Source organism: Durio zibethinus, chromosome 18, assembly GCF_047325235.1.
Source record: "Durio zibethinus cultivar Kanyao isolate XHJ-2024 chromosome 18, ASM4732523v1, whole genome shotgun sequence".
Lineage (NCBI taxonomy): Eukaryota > Viridiplantae > Streptophyta > Magnoliopsida > Malvales > Malvaceae > Durio > Durio zibethinus.
In genome coordinates this window covers 15,547,577-15,573,920 of record NC_143179.1, presented here as the reverse complement: position 1 = coordinate 15,573,920, position 26,344 = coordinate 15,547,577, and the positions used below count along the sequence as shown (strand labels likewise).

General features: G+C 31.4%; 1 protein-coding gene across 1 annotated transcript; it reads right to left on the bottom strand.

Annotated features, from left to right (window-relative positions):
• Positions 1-10,569: 10,569 nt before the first annotated feature.
• LOC111299726 (polyketide cyclase/dehydrase/lipid transporter) lies at positions 10,570-26,296 on the bottom strand. Its single transcript, XM_022895131.2, has 10 exons — positions 25,631-26,296; positions 24,614-24,734; positions 22,194-22,279; positions 21,681-22,095; positions 21,451-21,551; positions 19,676-19,742; positions 12,770-12,997; positions 11,489-11,950; positions 11,170-11,242; positions 10,570-10,895 (listed from the first exon to the last, which is right to left on the bottom strand). The coding sequence occupies exons 1-10, from the start codon at positions 26,017-26,019 to the stop codon at positions 10,636-10,638; spliced, it is 2,202 nt and encodes a 733-aa protein (XP_022750866.2). The 5' UTR covers positions 26,020-26,296; the 3' UTR covers positions 10,570-10,635.
• Between the last annotated feature and the right edge of the window lie 48 nt (positions 26,297-26,344).

Here is a 26,344-nt window from a genome sequence, read left to right as displayed (position 1 = left end):
CAAACCCATCTAATATGGCTTGCACTCAAACAATGACATCTCTCTAATAGTCATTACTCTAACCAAATCCGTTAGCCAAGATATGGTTGACAAAAGATAAAGTAGTTGAGCTGCTACAAAAATATTAATAAAGTTATTAGTATTGATATCATATAATTAAAATTAACTAATTAATAAAAGAACCTTAAAATGATCAATTTATAACTTACTAGATCACTCGTATATGTAATATCAACTGACTGAGGCTAGAATTCGAATCAATGTTTTGGATTTTGAATTTAAAGGTGTGAAATAACTATAAACCAAGCATCATAGTCGGATGAACAGTCTCTTTACCTTTATGCTCAACCAACATAATGTGCATATCTCATCTATCCCAATACTAGTGCAAGAAGCTATATGCAACATCATATTAGTTAAATGATGCTCCTAGACTAACATGAGATGTAGCCAATAGCCTAGGAGGAATCATCTGTATAAAGTTGATCTATCGTAGAACCCTCTTCGAAAGATACAGCTTTACGATTGCCTCACATTTGATACTCCACTGAAAAAGGCAATATTGAGTAATGAATGTGCCTCTCGTCCATCAATGTATGGCTTCTAGCACATCTCGATTACTGTTAACCCATTTAGGCACTCCCATTATGCTTATAATAAATCAGCATAAGTGTGAGCCTTCCATCATTAAGCATTCAGTAGAGTGGTTGAGTATGTCAAATTAGTGACCGCACCCAACAAAGAAAAGTGCTCATAAATTCATGCCTACATAAAATACATAAGTAATATTTAATTATATAATCACATATATTAGTAAAAATAAATACATCAAATAATTATAATATTTTATGACTAATTATAAATATATACCTAGAGAAATGTTAGATATTCAAAAATTCGATGCACGTATACCTTGCTTGCAATGCCAATATGCCTATACAAGTAATTGAGTCTAACTGTCCCTTATGTATTGCTACCAGTGGCAATGAGATCCTCCAGTAGAGGTAAGTATGTTACCGAGACTCTTATCGCAGTTTTGTCATTAAATAGCATACGTTTTAATGAATATAGTAGAAAAGTTCAAGATGCACAAGTAATTGTCTCATTATCTAATGCATCAGTGACATGCAGGAAGGTATCACATAGCCAAGCTAGTCGAATAGTAGATCCCATACCCTATTCAATCTTGTCTCTCGCCGCCTCATAGGGAACTCCAAGCAACTTCATCAATACTATGTTCACCTCAAGCATTGTCAAATGATTGATTGAAATCATGGTCCTAGTGATTAGTATGTGTAAAAGGGTGAGCACATCGTCCAATGTGATAATCATCTCATTAAACGATATATGAAATGTGTTTGTCTCCAACTACCACCTCTCAACAAAAGTAGAGACCATCGTGTTATTGATGGTGTGATAGATGTAGTCGATGAGTGAGAATAACCTCGACTGGACAACATAGGTTTGGATCTTGCTACATGCATCGTCTAGATGCCATTGCTATAAGTTTGACCCATGGTTAATCGATTTCAACATATCTTTCTTGTGTAATAATAACAACAACAAAAATAAGATTAATAAGATCACCAATATCAACAGCATACACAATAACATCAACAATAACAATCAACCAAGAGACTATAAAGAGATAAACTAACATGATTCGTATTATATAATTTGAGAGATTACCTAGCCATTCTAAATTTAGAATGCAACATGAGAATTGAAACTCAATATAATGGACGTATTAATCGAACTTCCTAGAAAAGACTCTAACCGATGTTCATCTATGGTGGAAGTGGAAAGCTTAGCCTAAGGAATCTCATTGACCATATGGTCCTCTAACTCACTGTCCCATTACTCGCCATCTCTTTTTGGAGGCAATCGAATGCTTTTAACTTAGATCAATATTAGCTCTAGTACCTCTGCCTTGTGTAAGAATACTTCTTTTTCGAGTATAAGCCATATCTATAATAAAAAATTAACCTATTAAGCTTATAAAATATATTTAACAAATTTTCGTAAATGAAAAATGACATTAGATAAAATGTCTAAGTTCTGTCTCATTAAAAACATGTAAACTCTTGAGTTTGGACAGGATCGATCCTCCTTGCACAAGGGATAGATCCTCTTTACACAAAAAACAAGAAATTAGACTTTATGCGTTTTAGAATTGAATTTTTGAGAAATTTTAAAACTTCTTGAAAATCTATTTTTGAGAAGCTTGATTTCCCTTAAATCTTACACTAAGCCCTAACCTATATTCACATGCATTTCAACCAAATTTGAACCAAATCAATTGAAAACAAGTTAGAAATATTACCTTTAATCAGTGAAAAACTCAAAAACACATTTGATTTATGGTTAGTTTGACGGATTTAGGGTTTTTTTTTTGGATTGAAGTGTGAAGAGAAAAGAATAAAAAATGAAGGAGCGAAAATGGTAGAAAGGAAAAATAGAATTTGAGGTGTAGAGTATATTTAGTAGAAATAGAAAATTTAATTTTGAATTTGGGGCATATTTAGTAGTGGGGTGTATAAAGTAAAAAAAAAAAAAGGTGTAAATAGAATTCCCCATTTTAGATTCCGTGAAAAAACATAAAAATTACATTCCTCTATTTTTTTTATTATTCTAAATTTGTTATGTGATTTTGAGAAATCACTTTTCCAATCGAAATCTTAAATTTCGTCAATCAAACAATCCCTTAAAAAATTTTTAAGGGAAATGACTCTGGGATTTTATACTTATGATGATATAAATATTATACAATAAAATATAAATTTTAAAAAAATATATTTCAATTAAGTTGTATAATAAAATATAAATATTTCAATTTCATTTGCAAGCACATTTATGACATTAAGATATAAATTATATATTTTATAAATAATTATTTTTAATATATTTTATCTTTTAACTTAATTTTATTATTCTTTAAAAAAGCTTAATTTATTATTTGAATTATTGTTGATAACAATATATGATTATAATCTTATTAGCATGTTTTAAGATTATTGGTAGTAATCTAGTTGATTGAGTTGAGTCATTTTAAGTTAGGTTATTTTGGATCAAGAAAAAATTAGATTATTTGGTGTTCGAGTTATTTCGAGTTGGATCAATTTGGGTTTAGATTAATTTTGATTTGGATTGTTTTGGGTTTAAGTTAGTTTGAGTTTGGATCATATCGATCTCGGATTATTTCAATTTGGAATTATTTAAGTTTGATTCTCAGGTCATTTCAACTTTTGGTCATATAGGGTCTGACACTCGACTTAATCATATTCAATTTATTAAAATTTTAAATCAAATAATATAATTAAATTATATAAAAATTAAAAATTAAATAAATTAAAAGTCATTTGCTAATAAAATGAAATTATATTATGTTAAATATAAATTTTAACTTTATTTATAATAAAAATTAATTATGCTTATGAGTTATGTCATATATGTCAATTTGACTTTTGTATAACTTTTATGACATCTGAGTGTTATAGAATTTGAGTAAAATTTTAGATTTTTATTTTGTTTGTGCATTATATGCAGGTAATGACAAATTTTTTCTATTTTAATTGCATGATTTTGTGTGTTATAATTAGTTTTATTGACTTTTTATTTTTTTAAGTTTATGGATTTTTTTTAGATTTTTACAATTATTATTTATCTATTTAGTTATTTTTTATTCTATCATTGGAGAAAACAATAAGAATACTTTTAAATTTTTAAATATAATTAAGAAAAATAATGGTAAAGAAAAGAGATAGAAAAGATAATTTAAAGTTATTATGTTTTAATAAATTAATAATTTATGTTATATTAATTATTTTAATTACATTAATATTTTAAAGAGTAAAATTATATTCATTCTAATTTTGGATTATTTCATTTAAGTATATTGGGTCATTTAAATTCAGAGCATTTCAAATTTAGATTAATTTGATTCAAGATAATTTTGAAATAGAGGTCAATTAAAAATCAATTTGAATTTGAGTTGAATGAATTGAGATATTAACTTTTTTCTTAATTCAAATTGAATTGGTCAAGTTTTAAGCTAAGACAAATTGAATAAAATTTTTGACTTAGAGAATAATTTTATCCTAATTAGAGAATAATTTTATTAAATCTAATTAAGATATAGAAAAAATTTAAATATATTAACAAAAATCTTGTAAACGATGACAAAATACTAGTACTAGTAAAAGGCATCTAATCTAAGGCTAAGCCTAGCAAAATTTGTACCTATTTCTTAATTTTTTTCTTTCCTGTCGAGGGGTCCTTTGTTGAGGTGAGGAAGCCCTGCAAACATGTAGAACATGATATGCCGGGAGACAACGGAGAGGAAAATTAAAGTAGACCTTAAAGTATTGAGTACAGTGATAGGTGGTGGTAGGTAGTGAAATAAAATTGAGTTGGGAAGAGAATAAGGCTAAGAGAAAGATCTAGAAAGAGAATACTGCAAGGAGAGTTTGAAAGAAAGTTGTGAGAAATCTGCCAAACCAAAAGTCCCCAATGAATTGTGAAAACTCTTATTTATAGGTTTCAAGAATATAAGTTACATATCTTAAGTATTGAATAGGAATAACAATGAAAATGACAATTACAAAAGGTGTTAATGCTTTTGGTGACAGATATAATAAATATAAAAGTTCACTACTTGTTCTAAAAGAAAGGGAAAAACATTCATATTTTAGGGAAAGATTAAGAGGAAACCTCTTAAGTATCTCTATATCTGATTTATCAAGCCAAATTCTCCTGAACATCCCAATAGTGGAATTAACCTAAAAGTCCTACTATATTTCAAGTTTATTTTCACTTCTTCATTTGTTGAAATGACATTCAATGAAATGTCTTTTATGGAATAACTTTTAGTAAAGCAATTTTTGGTGAAAAAAATTTCGATAAAAGTGCTGGTATTATTCCTTGAGGAAGTTGTTCCAAAAACAACTGTTCCATAAAGGTGTTGTTTTGTGAAGAAGTTGTTCCTAGAATATTTGTTCCGTAAACAACTATTCTATAAAAGGGTTATTCCATGAATTATTATTCTATAAAATAACCTTCATTGAAACAATCTTATCACCAATTTTGTAAAATAACCTTCACTGAAATAGTTTTATCATCTGTTTTGACTTTTCCTCAAATTTAACAACTTTAAATAAATTTATAAGAATAAAATATTAGTAACAAAAATCAAATATCCACATTTTGCTCATACATTAGAATTCTTAGTATAAGAAGTTCTAATGCACTAGTACAATTAATGAGTAAAATTAAAATATAAGATATATTTATTCTCATAATTTTAAAGACGAATGATATAAGTTTGCCTCCTGCATAAGAATAAAAAGTACTAGTATAATGAAAAAGTAAAGGATGAATAAGAAAATGTAGAGGATGAATAATGTATGCTTCATTCAAAGATATGTATATTTTGACTACACATTACGCATGGGTGGATTCATTGTCCCCTACATGGAATTTCTTTGATAAAGGTCAAAGAATGTTTCATGTATAAAATAAATAAATTTTAATCTTATAAATAAAAAATTACTTGTTAGATGATTGTGTTTCCAAAAAAAAAAAAGAATTATAAAAAAGCATTGATTAAAGCATTTCCCAAAAAAAATAGTAGAATTATCAAAAGGAATATGTGGTGATAGTGTTTCTCTAATGAAATAGAAAAGTTATTAAAAGGAATAAGTAGTGACAATGTTTTTTTTAAAAAAAAAATAGGAAAATTATTAAAATGAATAGGTAAATGAGTGTTTTCCTAAAAAAATAAAAAAAATTGTCAAAAGGAATAGATAATAAGAGTGTTTTCCTAAAAAATAGAAAAATTATCAAAAGGAATAGGAAAGGAATAGGTGATGGGAGTGTTTCCTTAAAAAAATAGAAAAATTATTAAAAAAAGTAGGTAAGGGTGTGTTTCCCAAAAAAAAATTAAGAAAATTAGTAATAAGAGTGTTTCCCTTAAAAAAAAAAGAAGGACAAGTAATGCATATGTTTCCTAAAAAAATAGAAGAACAAGTAGTCAGAATGTTTTTCTAAAAAAAAAAAAAAAGAACAAGTAATATAAGTACTTAAAAAAAAACTAAAAAAATAGGTAATGAGAGTGTTAAAAATAGGAGAACAAATAATGCGAATGTTTTCTTAAAAAATAAAAGAAGAAGTAATGAGAATATTTCTCTAAAAAATAAGAGAACAAATATTGTAAAATAAATCAAGTATTGTTTAGGAGAATAAGCAATGAAAATTAGTTTTTGTAAAAAAATCAAGATAACTAAAAGGCACCTAATAAATTGAATTACTTTTTCTTTTTAAAGAATAGTTTTGCTTATGAATCGTTTCTTAAGATAATATGCTAACAGTTTGGGATTTCTTTTTATAACGAGAAGAGTTTAGTAAAATAATATATAAGAATCACTTTTTAAAGAAAAATATTTTTTTAAATGCTATGAAACACTTGTTGAAACAATATAGTTCTTATAAGAAAAACATAATGTACATCATTATTTTTTTTAAATACATTTTAGAGAGTGCATAAGATGTGGCTTTTACAGTAGCTTGTTAATTTAAAAAAAAAAATGCTAGGTAACAAACGTTTCTTAGGTAGATTTTATTTGAATTATACATAAATAAATAATATATATTTCTTGACAATCATCCCTTAAAATGTAGGAAGAGTTCCTTGTAAAAATGCAAAAAATGTACTTCTCAAAAGTTATGAGCAAAAATAATTCTTGGAACAACACATGGCAATTTCATTTTTAGGAATCATCATTTAGATGTAAAAAAGCATTTCAATATAAAAGTATGAATGAGAGATATTTTTTAAAAAAATGATAGGTAATGAGAAGCATTTCAAGAGAAGCATCTCTTAAAAATATGTATGAATATTTTAAGAATACTTCTGAATAATAAGAAACAACTTTCATAAAAATAAATGTGTAATACTTATTAAGATATCAAGAGGGTACATCAAAAGAATTTTTTTTAAAACAAGAATTGTTTATTTAAGTAATGCATGGAATATATATTATAAAATAGTTCATAAAAAATTATTATGAAAAGATCTTTTAAAGTTATGCATGAAATTCTCTTCTTAAGAAATACCTTTTTAAATGAAACACAATTATTGGCTATGTGTTTCTTAGATAAATAGCTACAAAAATATTTTTTTATGATGTTGTGTATAAAAGAAGTAATTCTTAAAAATGACACATAAAAGCTATCTTAAAATGTTAAACAAGAAGCATTTTTTAAAAAGCATTTCTTAGAATAATGCAAGAAATGCAACTTTAAAAAAAAAAAAATCTTAAAGTGATGTGCAAGTATGAGTGAAACATTTCTTGAGATAATGATGATGTTTTTTGAGCTGTTGCACAAAAAGTTTTTCACAATAAAAAATATGCAAGAGATTTCAATTGTCAATTGGTTTCTTTTAGAAGAATTTTTATATAAGAGTAAAATTGTAGCAATAAGGAAATAATATAAAAGATTTTAATGATAAATTTTTTTTTTAAGTTCTTGTATATAAGATAATGTAGTAGTAAAAAAAAATATATCAATCAACTTCATTTTAAGAAAAACTTCTACATGAGAGTAGCATGAAACTTTCTCTTTTTAGAAGAGTGATAGAAGAAACTGAAGAGATCAGAACATCAAAATTTTGTTTATTGGGAATAGTTAACAAAAGAGAATGATGCAATGCCACAAAATTTTCTTTTTGAAATATTTGATATGTGATAGTGACAAAAATAGTAAAAGACCATAATACTTTTTATTGGAAGAACTTCTATGGAAACTAAATGAAATAGTAAGATTTAAAATGTTTCGCTTCCTTTAGGAAGATTTTTTTTAGGAAAATTTTCAAGTTTGAAATTAACTATTCTTTCAAATTTGTATAATTATATGTATGCACTATGCATTTTTGCTCCACTATATTCCTAAAAATTTTTAAGCATTCGCAAATTACTTTCGTAGCAAGGTAAACTTAACATATAAAAAATATGTGATATAATAATATGTATATGATGTAGTACTCATGAGCTTTTTCAACTTTTGTGTTCGAAAAATCTTAATAATATTAGTATTGCATTGTAATTGTAATTGTAATACTTCCACTTATGAAGGTGGTAATATTTATAATAATAACCCTAATTGTATGTGCGGCGAAGGAGAACTCTCTACTTTATATTAGGAAGATAACTTCTCAAAACAATACAAATGAGATGTTTAATCCAAATAAAAGCAATGAAGCTGTAGCCAAAAATTATCAAAATGATTTACATCATAGTACCTAAGAGATTAAGGCCAAGAAATAAGCGATAAAATTGTGACCAATAATCGTATTTTTAATTTATAAGAGAGAGATAATTCTCAACTTGATATCAAGTGAACTTATTTGATAGTAAGTATGAAGAATAAAATTGTGGCCAAAGAATAAGCAATATAGCTATAGCCAAAAAACAATTTTCAATTTGGAGATAATCATCAACTTGGTACTAAAGAGGTTTATTTGATAGCAAATATGAATAATATAGTAACGGCCAAAGAATGAGTGATAAAGCTACAACCAATAAGTGATTCTCAATTTGACTAGGGAGGTGAATTCTCCACCCAAAAATAAAGTGATCAAACTCCATTATGTATTAAGCGTATATTTTTTTCTCAACTTATACTAAGGAGATTAATTTAATTCAAAGAAAGATGTGTTAAATTGCGGCCATTAAAAGTTGATTCAACATGACGGCCATATTAACTTTGTATCTCAATTTGATTTTAAACATTAATCTCATGTACAATTAAAGAAAACTCTCAACACAGTTTAAGGTAATGACTTTTTCCTTAAAGTTATAGAAAGGTAAATATTTTCATCACTTTTGCAATATTTGATAAAGAAGCATGCATTAGAATCTACATTTGTTGGCTTTTCATTTTTCTCACGTTAAGCTTTTTATCAATTAATTGAAATTCTTAAACGTGTATGTACTAAATAATAATAGTAAAAAAAATGCTTAGTTAATTGAAAAATAGTAAAAAGTGAAGATTAAAATATTTGTAACTAATTAAACTTCTAATATGAAAGAATTAACGTTCTAACTAGATTATTGCTCCACCATTAAGTATTCTTGTGGCATTAGGATTTTTATATCTAACAAAGTGGCTCATATTATGTCTCCGGTGAAGTTCAACCCAATGTAATCATTTTTTCCCAACGGGGTTGTCAAAATGTAAAGGGGTTTTTTGTTGAGGTTAGAAAGCATTACAAACAAGTAGAACAAGATATGTCAAGAGACGATAGAGAGAAAGATTAAAACAGATCCTAAAGTATTAAGTGCAGTGACAGGTGGTAATAGGTGATGAAATAAGACTGAGTCAGGAAGAGAATAAAGTTGAAAGAAAGATTTAGGAAGAGATTATTGCAAAGAGAGTTTCAAAGAAAGTTGTGAGAAATTTGCCAAAGTCCCAAAAGTTCCCAATGAATTGTAAAAACTCATATTTATAAAGTTCAAGAATAAGAGTTATATATCTTGAGTATTAAGTGCAACGACAAGTGATGGTAGGTGGTGAAATAAGACTAAGTCGAGAAGAGAATAGGGCTAAAAGAAAGATTTAAAAAGATAAGATTACAGAGAGAGTTTGAGAGAAAGTTATGAAAAATCTACCAAAGTTTCAAAAGTTCCTAATGAATTGCAAAAACTCCTATTTATAGGTTCAAGAATAAGAGTTACATATCTTGAATATTGAATGGAATAATGATGAAATTGATAATTACAAAAAGTGTTTATGCATTGTCTAATAAGAGTTTAATTAGCTTTTAATGACATATATAGTGAACATAAAGTTCACTATTTGTTCTAAAGGAAAAAGAGAAAAAGAAAAACACTCATATTTCAAGGAAAGATTAAGATGAAATCTCTTAATTATCTCTATATATGATCCACCAAACTAAACTCTTTAAAATATCTTAATAGTGAAATTAATTTGAAATATCTTAATGATGGAATTAACCTAAGAACCCTGCTATATTCAAAGGTTATTTTCACATTTTTATTTTGTAAAATAACATTCGGTTAAACGTCTTTTGTAAAATAACTCTAGTGAAGTAACTTTTTGTGAAAAAATTTTCAATAAAAGTGTTGATATTGTTTTTTGAAAAAGTTGTTCTAAAATAATTGTTTCATAAAAATATTATTCCATGAATGAATTATTCCTTAAATAGTTGTTCCGTAAATAATTATTCTGTAAAAAGATTATTCAATAAATAACTGTTCCGTAAAATAATTCACTAAAATAGTGTTATCACTTATTTCGTAAAATAACTTTCACTAAAATAATTTTATTACTTTTTTTTACTTATCCTCAACTTTAATAACTTAAAAAATTTATAAAAATAAAATATTAATAACCAAAATTAAATATCTACACTTCCCCGACCCTGGTTGGTCACAAGCTTATTAATTATCCTTATCCTTGTCAACTTAACTCGCTCATGATAACTGTCTTCATAGCTAGTAGCCTCAAAAACCATTAAATCTTTGTCCGATTAGCAGCATTATAGAAAGAAGATAAGCAAAAAGAAGCAGAGAGAGACGTTAAAAAATTTGGAGAAAAGTAGTAGTACTACGTACACATTCATTCAACCCAATTAATGTCCAAATCTTTTAGCTTTGTGAGCCACTTTTGTGTATTTTGCGAAATATATGGCTTTGATATTGGAGCCTTCTCTTCACTTTCTTTATCACTGCTTGCTATGTTGTCAATCGGTTTTTCCTTGGCAGTAGTTTGCGGCTGTCTGCGGGTGGGGTGTCTCTGTCTCACCTTGAGAGACAGTAGACGAGAAACTTCATGAAGACCCCCCCATTTCTCCAATGCACGTGCGATGTCATAACGCCCTATAACCATTCAAATTAAACAGAAAAGAGAAATTATTTCATTCGCTCTTAGTAAAGTTCTTAGACTATTTAATGCGAATAGTTTTCTTCTCTTAACTACTACGTAGCAGAAGCATTTCGCATGCTTCTCTGTAAAACTACTTTCCAGTACGTTAAATTGCTGGGGTTGATGGAAGACAACAGTGACACCAAATATTTGATGCTAATAATCCAGAACATAAAGCTAAAGCAACCTATAGTTAGAATGCAAGCAACTGTATCACAATTGAAATACCTGCACGCTCAAAAGACTTTCTACTGGGCATAAATGAAGGGTCCATCCCCCAGCTCCTCTGGAATCGGCTAATCTGAAAGGTAAAAATGGCCAATTAGGTAGTTTATGATCATCAACTTGTACATATTATGATTCTGTACTGCAATAACTTTCTACCATTTGATATTTTTAATGAGGATGAAAAAATGCATTCCATCAAGACATGCATGCTTTCCAATTTCATTTGACTGATTGCCTCTTGTGTATGGGGCTAGAATATTGAGTTAAATAGAAAAACTACTATGATCAATCACTTGAAACGTTCACAAAAACAATCCACCTCCTCCTGTAGATTCTCAAGGTTGTCCCAATAGCCCTTTGGTTTGCGTTGTTTGTATGCAAGGGAGAGATTCATCAATGACGCAATCCTTCTAAATCCACCCATGTGTGTGATCGCTTTCTCAATATCCACTCTGCCATGCAAACGAAGTTGCTTTCTCATGGGCATAAATCCTTCCTGTCCATGTTCAGATATAAATTTCAGGAGCTCAGTTTTGAGGACTTCAACATCCCTTTGCAAGCCCGGAACTCTAGGTCTTTGTCTAAGCGAATTAGGACTAATGGAATCCAAATCCTTCTCAGTAGTATCACTATAGTCTGTTTCATTGTCGTTGCTGGAGGAGGAAGTTTGTTGCCCCGAAAGTTGTCGGTTTTCATGTGTTTCCAAGGAAATTTGTGCCACTCTTTTTTCAACATAATCTCGAATTGCACATAAATTGGATGGTAGATCTTCATATATAACCTACAAGGTCAGAAGAGTAAAACATCAATATTCTTTTAATGGGTTCTTTCTTTTGAAAATGAAAAACGTGTATGTACAAAATAAATCAACAAAATGGCCAAAAATATTAAGGGATGAGACTCTTTTTTCCCCTTTACAATAGTTAAGGAACCACAAGGATGCCTACGATCCTGTCTTTCATATATTCCCACAAGGGTGGAGACTCTTCCTTGGAAGGAGAACAATTATCTCGCAACACACCTTGCAGGCTTCTAAATTTGGTTCTAAAACAAACATGTATTGCAGGTACAAGAAGGACAAATTACATTTCTCATGAGGATTAAATTACGGATATTTGTTGGCCAGAAATAAAGAATTATGGATATTCACATAAAGTTGTACAAGAGTTCATATAAACTCATTATGCAAACATAAATGTTGACATCAATCCACGACTTTTGCATATTCATTTGGATCGTTATCTGCTACAAGGTATGACTGCATTGGAAAGTAGTGTCTTTATCTATATAAGTAGAATGAGTTATATGTAGTTTATGATTTCGTGAAATCTAAGTTCGAAGGTCAAGAAAGGCTGCTATTTCAAAAACATTCTACCAGGGTACTCAACACAGAGCAATTCTTATTCCATGGTTCAAGTAAACATGCACCAAGTAACAAGAGTTTAGAAAAAAAAAAAAAAATCTTTAGTTCTTTACACTCAAACATTTGTTTTCCAGTTACACTTACAATCCTTCATTGGATACATTAACTGTAGAATAGGAACTAGACAGTCGGTGAAAAATGAAAAGCAGAATGCATTAGAGTGCATAATTTACATACCTCTTCCATGATAGCTTCAGAAAGAAGGGAATCTCTGTGCATTTTTGACTCCACAGAGTACTTCAGTAGTGTGTGATGACTTCCAAGTTGCTCTAGAAGCCATCTTCCTTGAAATGAGTCAAAATCCCCTTCAACCTGCTCAAAACTGATCTCTTGTTCAAGTTCTTCATGCAGATCTAAAACAACTCGTGCATGAAGTACCATATACAATAGACCCTTACATCCTTCCTGCAAAAAGGAACTGATTACATTATAAAATGAGCCAGGCTAAACTTTCTTCATATTTGGTTGAGCTACTAGAGATCTCCAAATTGATGATGCTTCTTAAAAGCATCTTATTTAAGAGGCCAAATCTGAAATGGTCCTGTATAAATATCAGGATTTTTTGTTATAAAATCTAAACTGTTCAATGTTAATAGATTTGGATTTTTAGGTGATTAGGTTGTTATTTAGTTCCTAGAATTATGCTAAGGTAGATAGAAAGTTAAATTTTACATTTTAAAGTTTAGTCTATTTAAATCTTTGTAACTCTCTTATTAATTAATAAGAAGTTATCTTCTCTTTCTCCTCTGTTCTATTCACATAGTATCAAAGCTTAGGCATTTCACTCAAAATTCAAGATGGTCAAAACAACCATGACTGGACAAAAGGGCATAGCATCCGCAGGTGCTGTTAGTGGAGGTGTTTCTGCCGTAAATATTAATGGATTTGAAAATCCATCTATCCAATTGACCGTTCACAAACTAAATGGTAAAAATTATCTAGATGGGCGCAATCAATGAAGCTCAAGATTGATGGCAAGGGAAAACTTGGCCATTTGACATGCGAGATCAAGAAACCAACTAACAATGACCCAAGATTGAAGACATGGAGATCTAAGAATCTTTTAGTGATTGAGTGACTTGTAAATTCCATAAAGCCAACGATTGGAAAAACCTATTTGTTTTGGCCAACTGCAAGAGATGTGTGGGAAAACACTTATTTACAGTTGATTGTAATATTGTAATCTGTATATTTATATTTGTATCCATAGAATTAAGGACAAAAAATTAGGATAGACAATCCCTCAATTGTAGGATCACTTTTTAGGAAGATTTAGTTTTTTAGTTTACCCACTAGTGAGTTGTTTATAAACCTAAGTGGCTTGTATAATTCTTTATGAGCAATTTTTCAATATACATTCAGTTTTACTCTTAGTTTTTCACATGTTATCAGAGCTTTAGGCTCTTCATGGGAAGCAAAATTTTCAACCTTCATTCTGACTTTTATTTTAGGCCTTCATTGCCGAACCCTGTTAAGGCCTTCGTAGCCGTTTTATTTTTTCCTTCTTTAGCCTTCATTGCTATGAGTCATTTTTGGTTATATCTTAAGATTTGTTTCAGTTCAAAAAAAGATATCACTACCATCCAATTTGAGGAAGTGTCAACTAGGAAAATCATCGAAGTACTACAAATGTCTCAGAAACAAGGAGAGTTGGACAGAAAAGAGATTAAGAAGCTGAGAAGCTTATTGAAAACCCTTGAAAAGCCTACTGGGGTATGTTCCTTGGGTAAGATATCTAGTTCAGGTAAAGATTCTAGTTCTCATGGATTAAATGTTTCGATTAAGCCTATTACAAGTTCTTAGGTCATTGACTCAGGAGCCACAAACCATATGACACATTCCTCACAGAAGTTTAGTACATACACCCTGTGTCCTGGTAATAAAAAAATTGTTGTTGCAGATGGTTCACTTTGGTAGGATTAGGAGATGTTCACATTAATCTCTTGTTTGTTCTTAAAAATGTTCTTCATGTTCCTAGATTGTCTACTAATCTGATATCTATACAAAAACTTATCAGAGATATGAACTGCAAAGTAACTTTTTATCCCTCTTATTGTGAATTTCAAAACCAGAGTTCGGGGAAAAAGATTGGACTTACTAAGGAGAAGGATAAACTACACTATCTTGAGACATAAAACAACACAAGTAATATCAAGAATAGTTTACCTTTTTCATTTCTTTCTGAAAAATCTCCCAATAAAGACAAAATCCGACTTTATCATTTTCATCTTAGACATCCTTCTTTTGGAACTTTGAAACACATGTTTCCTTATTTGTTCAAAGGATTAAATGCCAACAATTTTCATTGTGATGTTTGTGAACTTGCAAAGCATAGGCGTGTGTCTTTTTCAATTAGCAATAAAAGAAGTTTTACTCCATTTTACTTGATTCATAGTGACATATGGGGTCCTTCTACAATTTCAAATATTTCGGATGCAAGGTGGTTTGTTTCTTTCATAGATGATTGTACCAAGGTCTCATAGTTATTTTTACTTAAATCTAAATCAGATGTGAATAGTGTGTTTTTAAGCTTCCAAAACATGATCCAGAATCAATTTGGAGTGAAAATCAAGAGATTTAGGTTTGATAATGCAATAGACTATTTCAACCAAAGTTTATCTACCTATTTTCAAAAGGAGGGGATTATCTATAACTCATCTTGTGTTAATACTCCACAGCATAATGGAGTGGCAAAAAGGAAAAACAGTCATTCACTAGCCACAACCTGAGCTTTACTTTTTCAAGTAAACGTACCCAAATCCTACGACGGGGAAGCTGTTCTCACTACCACACATATTATAAATAGGTTACCTTCAAGGGTTTTGGGATTTAAAACTCCTATGGAACTGCTCTCACAATTCTATCCCCACTTTAATGCCACAAACAACCTCACACCTAGGATATTTGATTGTACATCATTTGTTCATGTTCACAGTCACAATAGGGGAAAGTTGGATCCTAGATCAATTAAGTGCATTTTTGTAGTATATTCATCAACTCAGAAAGGGTACAAGTGTTATTATCCTTCTACAAAAAAATTTTGTGTTTGCAGATGTCACTTTTGAAGAACATAAACTATTTTTTACTCAACCTTATCTTCAGGGGGAGATTTCATTCATGGAAGATAAGATTTGTCCTATTCTTCAACATTTTCACCCATTAATTCTTCTGAGTCTAAGTTAAACATTGAATTTGAGTCTGAACCCATTCCAAACACAGAAGATGTGACAAAGGATAATATTGTTCTTGATTCTATGAAGGAATTATAGGCGTACTAAAGAAGAAAAGTTCCAGATCCTAAACCAGTATCAGTCCAAGAACCTATCCTAACTCTGGAAATGAGGTAACTATAGTCTTTGACTCTGTTTCTCAAAATGCCCATGACTCTCCTAAAACTATAACTAGTGATTATGATTTGCCTATTGTCATTAGGAAAGGAACCAAAGAATGTACTAAGCATCCACTATACCCAATATCTAATTTTGTGTCATTTGAAAAATTCTCACCATCTTACAAAATTTTTCTTGTGAGCCTAAACACTATTTATGTTCCAACTACATTATTCGAGGCATTATCCAATGAGAAAGGGAAGCAAGTCATGAAAATAGAAATGGAGGCCTTAGAGAAAAATAAGACATGAAAATTGGTAGAGTTGCTAAAGGAAAAAATCTAGTTGGGTATAAATGGGTTTTCACTGTAAAATACAAGACGAATGGTACTATTGAAAGGTATAAAGGCAAGTTAGTGGCTAAGGGCTACACTTAAACTTATGGAGTGGATTATCAGGAAACTTTTGTTCCAATTGCCAAGATGAATACAGTTAGGATTTTATTATCATTGGCTGTAAATTACAATTGGCAGCTTCAACAATTTGATGTAAAAAATGCTTTTCTACATGGTGGTTTGGAAGAAAAAATATATATGAAGGTTCCACCGGGATTTAGAGGTCATTTAGAAGTAAACAAAGTATGCAAGTTGAAACAGGCTTTATATGACCTTAAACAATCTCCTAGGGCTTGGTTCGGGAGATTTGCCAAAGTGATGCTAGCAATGGGATATAAGCAGAGTCAAGGAGATCACATATTGTTTATCAAGCACTCTAATTTAGGGAGAGTCACAGTTCTATTAGTGTATGCTGATGATATAATTGTAACTGGAGATGATGGAAAAGAAAGAGAATCTCTAAAACAATGTTTGGCTAGTGAATTTGAGATAAAAGAGCTAAGGAGATTGAAGTACTTCCTAGGAATTGAAGTAGCTCACTCACTGCATGGTATTTTCATCTCACAACAAAAATATGTGATGGATCTTTTGAACAAAACTAAGAAGCTCGTATGTAAACTTGCTAATGCCCCTATAGATCCTAATCATAAACTTGGAGAAGCTAAAAAAATACTGCTGTAAATAGAAAGATGTACCAAAGATTAGTTGGAAGACTTATTTATCTCTCACATACTAGACCTGATATAACATATATTGTGAGCGTGATAAGTCAATTTATGCATAGTCTCAAAGAAGTGCACCTATAGATTGTCTACCATGTATTGCACTATTTGAAGGCCAATCCTAGAAGAGATATATTATTCAAAGAAATTTCGGGCTGGTTATAGAGACATATACAGATGTTGATTATGCAGGTTCAATAACTGATAGAAGATCCACCTCAGGCTACTGCATTTTCCTAGGTGGTAATCTTGTGACTTGGAGGAGTAAAAAACAAAATGTGATGGCAAGATCAAGTGCTAAGACAGAGTTCAAAGCAATGGCTCAAGGAATTTGTGAACTACTATAGTTAAAGATTATCCTAGAAGACTTGAAGATCAAGTGAGATGGACCAATGATACTCTACTGTGATAACAAGTCTGCAATAAGCATTGCACACAATCCTGTGCAACATGATAGAACTAACACATTGAAGTATACCGACATTTCATAAAGGACAAACTAGATAGTGGGTTGATTGGTACACCGTATGTGTCAACTTGCAAATGTGTTGACTAAAGGTTTCAGTAGTACAACATTTCAAGAAATTATTTCCAAGCTGGGAATGGAAAACACCTAGTTACCAGCTTGAGGGGGAGTGTGGGAAAACACATATTTACAGCTGATTGTAATCTTGTAATCTATAATTTATATTTATATCCCTAGAATTAAGTATTTGTTTCCCTAAAATTAAGGACAAAAAATTAGGATAAACAATCCCTCAATTATAAGATCAGTTTTTAGGAAGATTTAGTTTCATAGTTTACCCATTAATTAGTTGTATATAAACCTAAAGTCCTTGCATAATTCTTTATGAGCAATTTTTCAATATACATTCAATTTCACTCTTAGTTTTTCATAGTACGGGAAGCAGTTAAAGAGACATACTTTGATATGGAAAACTCATCTCAAATCTAAGTTGAAGACTAAACTATGGCATTCTAAACAAGAAGATCGAGAGGTGACAGAGTATTACAATGAGATGAAAGCATTGTAGCAAGAACTGGACTTGTGTTATGAAGAAAATTAGGAGAGCGCAAATGATAGTGTAAGATACATGAAAAGGATGAAAAATGACAAAGTATATGTTTTTCTAGCAGGGTTGAATAAGAACCTAGATGAGGCTAAACGCTGAATTCTTGGTAGGAAACCACTGCCAACTCTTTGTGAATGTTTGCTAAAGTAAGAAGAGATGAAGGCCGACGAAAGGTGATATTGGGATAGAATAATTAACCTACTACTAAAGCTTCTGCTCTTACCACTAAGATCTAGTCTTATGCTCAATTTGGACAGCATGGGAAAATAAAAAAGGCGAGAAAGTATGGTGTGATCATTGCCACAAGCCACGATACACAAGAGATACAGGTTGAGAACTACATGGGAAACTATAGAATTTGAAGCCAAGATCATCCAATTGTGAATCGAGAGCATTTCAAATAGGTGTCAAGGAGCAAGCTAATTTGAATGATTCAAGAGGAACTGTAGAGACTTCTCCTTTCAATAAGGAACAGTTAGACCAACTGTATAAACTATTTCAATCCACACATTCTTAAACAATGTTTCTTCCTTTTGTTCCTTAGCTCAAAAGGTAATAATCGTCGAGCAGTTGCTTTTAATGTGTCCTCCATTACTAGTTGTCCATGGATCATCTATTACAAACCATATGACAGGTTGTTCTAAATCATTTTTTTCTTGTAGCCCGTGTGCAGGAAATCAAAAACTTAAAATTGCCGATGGTTCCCTTTCAGCAATTGCTCGAAAAGTGATATTCTCCATGTTCCAAACCTCTTTTGTAATTAGCTATCTACTAGCAAATTAACTCCTGATTTAAAATGTTGTGCTAAATTCTTCTCAACCCACTATGTATTTCAAGAATTGGACTCAGAAAGGATGATTGGCAATGCTAAGGAAAGTGATGAACCCCATTATTTTGAAGATGAAAGTACCATGTGTGGACAAGCTCAAATGAGTCGTCTTGGGCCAATCTTTTTCTCTAGTAACAATGACATAATGTTGTGGCATCTTAGGTTAGGCCATCCTAACTTTCACTATTTCAAATACTTGTTTCCATATTTATTTAAGAATAAAAATCCATCTTTTTTTCAAAATGATATTTGTCAAATTGCTAAACATCATTTCCTATTCAGCCTTATAAGTCTTCTAAGCCATTTGCTCTTGTTCATATTGATGTATGGGGTTCATATAGAACACCAACAATTTCTAGAAAAAGATGGTTTCTAACATTAATTAATATTAATGTACTTCAGTTGATCTTTTGTATGGAAACATCCTTAACATTTGGTGCATATAAAGCGTTAGACATGATAGAGTTAATTCTTTATTTAATGTTATTTCTTTCATTGTCTTTAAACTTATAACAAATAAACAGAAAAGTTAATTAGATTAATTATCCAATACTGATATGATTACAGAATTCTCAAGAGATGGGTTGGCTTGCATAATCTATATGGACAAGTTCATATAAGACAAGATGGGAAACAACTTATCATTCATGCACCAAAAACAATAGAATGCAAAAGCAATTTACCATGGCACTCTAAAAGTGAAAATGTTTCATAAAAAACAACATCTTACTCGTACCTGAAGAATGCGAACTTTGTTGCTTTCGCGAGATAAAACTTTACTAATAGCTAAATTTGGAACAATCCTGCAAAAATGAAACTTATGAGGAAAGAGCAACAACGTCTACATTTACTTGATTAGAAAGATCTTAAAATTTGAATACTGTAGATTTATTTAATCTAATCTATTCCATTTTATCATCAATGTGAAAGCAGTGGGGAAAAGGTGGTAACTGGTAAGTTCTGTAGCTATATATGCTCCAAACAAGAATGATGGTGAAATACCTTACATGTTGATTTAAGGCCAAATACCTTCATAATTACCAAAGTTAGCATGTGCTAAAGAAATATATATCTTCATGCCTAATTTACTCACCAAGAAGCTATAACTCCAAACTAGCACATTCTAAGCCTTGTATAATTTCACTCCAGTCTGCGAGGCCTAAGGCACGCGTCCAACAAGATGTTCTCTTACTTCAAATAAACTAAGCAGTCCTCATGAAGGCATGCTTTCAAGAGTAAATTGAAGTATCAAGGACTGCAGAACCTAATACAGCTTTGAAAAAGAGCAAAGTATACTGATATAATATGAGTGTTTCTTTTTCCTCACCATTTCTCCCTTTTTCATGAATTCCTAAATTGTTAATGAATGCTAGGAGAAAACATTATGATGTCAAGATAATAGCTTGGTCCTTTTAGTTTAACTATTCAGAAAGCTGAAGGCCGAATTCTTCTTCCAGCAAGAAGTCCTTTTGGTCCAAGGGAAATTTTCCATAATAGTTAGTATGTCAAAAGTACAGTAATTTATCACTTTGATGGAGTTTTGGTGTCCAAGGTTATTTTCAAAATTTTTAATTATGTCAAGTTGTATTTTTGTAATTAATTTAGTGTTGGTCCACTAGGTTTTTCTAGTCAAGTCATTATGACATCTAGTCTTTATGTTATATATTTGGGCCTTATTCATTCCTTTAGTTGTTGCTTTAGTGGTTACATTTATTTTTGAAAGTAAAAAGTGTGTTCAAAGGTAGGAAAAAAAAATCTAAAAGAATTCTATTTTGATGATTTTTTTTTTGGCCGAGCACTCAATTAGCCAATAACTCAGTCCTTATAAAATTCCAACTCTACCAAGATAGATGGTAAAGACTTCAAAGAGACATAAATACAAAAATGTAAAATAAATTGGCTAACTGAGTATTTTCTCTCTTTCCTTTTCTCCTCTTTTCTTTCTACACTTATAATGCCTCAGCTACTGTTCACAGCATATGACACCATGCATAGCCTTCTTTAATCTTTGCTTAACAGAAAAATACATACTGCTTGAATCTAGTTCTCCTGCCACCCAAAATTCCAGCACATTTTTCGGAGATAAAACCTCAATTGAATTAAACACTAATTCTAATCCCTACAGTAGCTCTAAAGCCTAAAATCCCTAATTTTCTACACCTACCAACCGAAACCCTTATTGTGTACTTCCCCAATTGTATCATACATCACTTTCACTTTTCTGGATTAGATTATTCTAATTATTTGAGTCTCAAACCCAATGTAAATGGTACAGTGCTACAAAGTGGAGTCACAAGACCTAACTAACAAGGCTATTGAATGTAAAATTTTAAGAGATAGAGTTAAAGAAGCTGCCAAACTAACAAATTAAAAAAACTAATGCCTATCACTTTGGGAATTGAAATAGAACGACTAATGCCGATAGCTGTGGAAATTGAAAATAAGTTCAAATGAAACAATGGCAGTTAATCCTTAGACTGGAGTTCAAGAAACAAGACCACAATTGCTTACTCTGGGAGACTCTCATATGCAGTTAAAACATTCCAAACTTCACGAACAGGAGCTTTAACAGTTATGCTAGCAACAACACAGCGATGTACGCCTCCATTTTCCTTCAGCCCAAAAGCATTTTATCAGCAACAGCTAAAACAGAAGTCATTTTATCAGCAATAGCTAAAATACAAGTGGCCTTCCACCAAACAGGAAGACCCAATAAGTACGGACTAGAATCAATCAGTTACCAATAGGCCATCAAATCTACGAAGATGAACTTCATCCACCATGCAAGGCCTATCAATTCTGCAAACTTTTCCATAAACCCCCCAGTTACTATTCAAATCACTTGAAGATGGTAGCAGGGGACCAAGATTGGAGCTAGCATAACTTTCTCTTAGGTCTAGTGATGGTGGTTTCTCCTTTCTTAAGAGTGCACCATCCCAGTCCATGCCAGGTGAAGAAAGAACAGGCAAAGAAGTTCTAACCAAATCTTTTGCTATTGACATCTTCTGATTCCCATGAAAATTCTTTTCAGCTTGACAAGCTAACGCTCGAAGATTCACAGGAAGATCAGATCTGATAATCCTCTCCAGGAAAATGGCAGGAAAGTTAAATCTTGGAATTACACTAACTTCATATGATAAAATAGTAGTACCAGAGCTGCAACAATGTCAAAGAGAACATAGGTTTTTACATGATATGATAAAAGCATGAATTCCAAAACACGTCAGATATGAAATAGAGAACATTGATGCTACCTTGTTCCAGATTTGACTAACCATTTCCCTTCAAACTTCTTAAAATCTCCATCAACCATGGAAAAAAGGAGTTCACAACCATTGGACTGAATCACAAGCAAAAACTTATAAAGCTTGTACATATTAAAGAGAACAGAAAGGCACATGTGAAAATTAAAAATATGAAAGACAAATGAAAAGAGCTCAAATTCAATTAAGCACAAATAAACAATCCAAAGCAAATAAAGCTGAATAAACCTTTTCTCCAAACACCATTTCAATTTGTAAAAATTAAAAATATGAAAGAAAAATGAAGAGCTCAAATTGAATTATGCACAAATAAACAATCCAAAGCAAATAAAGCTGAATAAACCTCTTCTCTAAACACCATTTCAATTTCGTAGCTGCCAAAAATCTATCCATGTGTTTTCATGAAACATAACTCCCCTTTCCTTTCAAGCTTTTTCGGATTTTAGTTCTTTAAAAAATGCTTTGTAAACATTAAAAGTCAGAGCTTTCTATCAATCCATTTGACAGAAAAGATGCAATTTTAGTTAATGACCACTAGCAGCTGAGTCAATTTCAGTTGAAAAACCTATTTTCTGTTTCAAAGAGTGTCGCTTTATAAACCAGCAAATTAGTGGCTTCATGGACCCACCTTGCCCAAAATTAAAGATTGAGCTTAGCATAGCTTGTCTTCATGAGCCTTCTCCATCTTCAATTATTCACTCAAAGCCCACACATGATCACATAGTCAAAAGATAATTTTATATTTTCTCCAAAAATTATGGCATTATGACTAAAAGAGGTGCTCGAAATATTTCATGGATCAAATAGCAAATTATATCAGTAGTGGTCAAGGATCCGTGGTTGGTAGAGGAACTAGGGCTTAATTAATTTTTAAGCTTGAAGAAAGGAAGATTGCACAATGTCAGTAAAAAGAGGATGACAGAGACTAGCTCCCTCTGTTTACTCCTAAGCCAAGGCAGAGATATCTAATATTTTCTCCAAAATTCAGATTCATTCCTTGCAGTCAGCTGTTCACAGGAAAAGGGCCCGCCTGGAATACTTGTATGATGATTAGCAGTCCCTGTCTTTATTAATAGTTGAGCACTAATAGGTTAAATGCTTTTCAGGACATTAATCTTCCTTAATGTTCGTTTCATATATGCTTTAAGCCTTTATTTCAAATCCTCAAAAAGTATCACCCTCATTAAACCAGTTCATTCTAGACATTCCATCAACTACCTTATTTTTGATAAAGATGATTGACTGCTATTCATATCCAACCAAGGCAAAGCCCTATGATCAAACTATTTTGCCAAATTACAATATCCATCCTCCAACTTTGGCGCAAACTTCAATTCCAAGTTCTTAGTTGCAATTGCAATAATTTCAGTCTTGCATCTCATTAGTAATTGAATGTGAATCCTCCAAATATTTTTGTCAATTAAATGCAAAGGACCAAAAATTAAGTCCCATGTATGCTATATAACAGAATGGAAGCTTTTAATGTGACAGTTGATGAAAGTTATCATCTAGAACCAAGTAATTCCTTTTTCTTTTTTGATTTGGGGAAGGGGGGATGCGAACCTGCTCTTTGAGTAGAGGGATCATGCACCAACCAAGGGAAATGCTATGGGTGCATCTAGAACCATGTAATTCTTTAGGTTAACAAAAATTTGTCCCCCAATGAATTTATTCTTTCTTTCATCCATTCTTTATAATAGTAACTGCAACAAAATGCTCGACCAGCATCAACACCAAGCTCTCTTTGCCTCTTTTAGTCCTATCTCATGATCTATAAGATTGTGACCAGCATGAAGATGTGGATATGTGAAGGTCTCTAGATATTATTCAACCCGATCATCATTCTAAGCTCCATGCCCACACAGTAATTGAAATGAAATAAGTGTAAATAAAAGATTAGTATATCAAACCTATGTCTGAAATTATTAGCCCCCAAATAGACAGAAACTGGGTAGGGATTAACTTTATAATTGCCAGGTGAATAGATTTTTTGGATGCTATGATGGTAGTGCTGGTGACAGTGGCATCTGCTCCTGGCACTGCTAAAGCTCAACATAATCATGATGATAACCACAAAGTAAAATCTATAGAAAAATATTGCAGATTGGAGTTCTACTAATTTTGCCTGCCTAACAAGGAGGTAGCAGTTTTCATGGGAAATGGAAAATGTTACACAAGGATAGCTTCCAGCCTATAAGGTGCCAACTTCAGAAAAACAAAGCCTTCCAGTCAATTATACAACAAAATTTATTAAAAAAAAATTGATAAAAACAGATATGGGAAACAACACCCATTAGTATTACTGCAAGGAGAATATATATGAGGAGCAAAATCCTAGGATTGACCAATAGACAATTACTAATATTTATGCCATGATTCAACACTATAACTAGAGGGCTTAGGATGCTTACTGAATCAGGAATTTCTTGGAGATCAAGAACAACACGTGCTTCAATATGCCAATATAATGCCCTTTGCAAACCTCTCTGCTCCAACCATATTCGTCCAGGATGTGGGCAAGGAATCCTTCCACTAACAATTTTGTTCATTGCAGTCAAATAACAGAGAAGGAAGTGAGGGGAAGGAGATAAGCATTGACTACAAGAATTTTGATTCAAACTGATATTAACTACAACTAATGAAGGTGTGGACAGTTGATTTTAACAGGTTTGTGTAGATTCTCCAATTAATAGTTCACCACCGATAATTTTTTATACTCTAGCAAATAAACAGAGAATATAGTAGACTTCACAATTTATCAAGAGTAAAAGTTAAAGAATTTATCCAACCAAAACTGACAAAAACATCATTTCAATTTAACCATAACCACACATAACCACAACATGAAGCATTCATGATCTACATGTGAGTGAGTTGTTCTTCAATATTAGCTTTAGCCTTGTCATTCCATGCTGTAAAGAAGGGGGCTTAATTCCTTAAGGCACATTAGGAGGAGGACAGTTCAAGGAGATACGACATTCTCTTTATAAGGTTTCAAGGGCTTAATATATAGAGTATTCGACAAATTTGCAATGGTGGCATAGATATTTTGGGACATTACCACATGATGAATATAGTCCAAGGATAAAGATGATAAGTTTGAAGATGGATTAATATGGAGAATGATTTTTTCTTTATGTGTAAAATAAAAATTAAAAAGTGCATGATATATAAGAAACAAAATCATGTTGCAAAATCTATTTAAATTATTACAAATATCAACAACCCTATTTACAATTGCAAAGACATAATATTCTTATGCTTGTTATTTCTCTTTTACTTGCTCAGAATTGTTAAAAATCAAAAGGAAAACAAATCATATTTAATTAAAAAAATGACCCAAAATTGATAAATTATAGTAATAATTTCTTTTTTTTTTCTAAAGAAAATTGAAGAAAGAAACATAAGAAAGGGAAAAAAGGGTGAACCTGCAAACAAGATTAGGAATAAAATCAGCAAGACGTTCATAATCAGTGAGAGCATTCCAGACGGAATCAATGTCAGCGGAAACAGAAATTTCAGCTTTAATTCGTCTTTCCCTCCAGGAAAGTACTTCCACTTCACAGTACACTTTCCTGTTCCTGTTTGCTTTTGCTTCGTCTTCTTTTTCTTCTTCTTCTCCATCGAAATCTCTCGCTCTTTTCACGTACTTGTTTGTCAGCAAAAAAGTTTTGGCTCTGTTTTTAACAGTGGAAAACGCAATGCAATATTTGTTGGAGAGACAAGGGCTTTTGTTCACAGGAAATAATGAAGAATTTGTATTGGGTGTGAGAGTTGCATGGCTCAAACTCGAAGCCTTGCAGACGATGTTGTTCATGGTAAGTCATGCAATTGCAATGCCAATTGTTTGAGTCTTTGAGAACTGCGAGAGCAGCGGCGATCACTGTTTGTTGCTTGTTATTTTTCTTTTCTCTTCTTTATTTTACTGGCACTAGCAGATTGCAGAAACAGTAGCAGTAATGGTCCATTTAGTTTAAAATAGCTATGGTGGCTGGTGCTGGTGATGCCTTTGGAACCACCAGTTCCTTTTTCCCATTCCCTCTTTGTCGTTTATCGTAAACCAGAATGGGTGGCTCAAACGCCTCCTCCGTTGCAAAGGAGCCTTTAGTCCTTTTATGAAAAATTATTTATGTGGCAGTGAG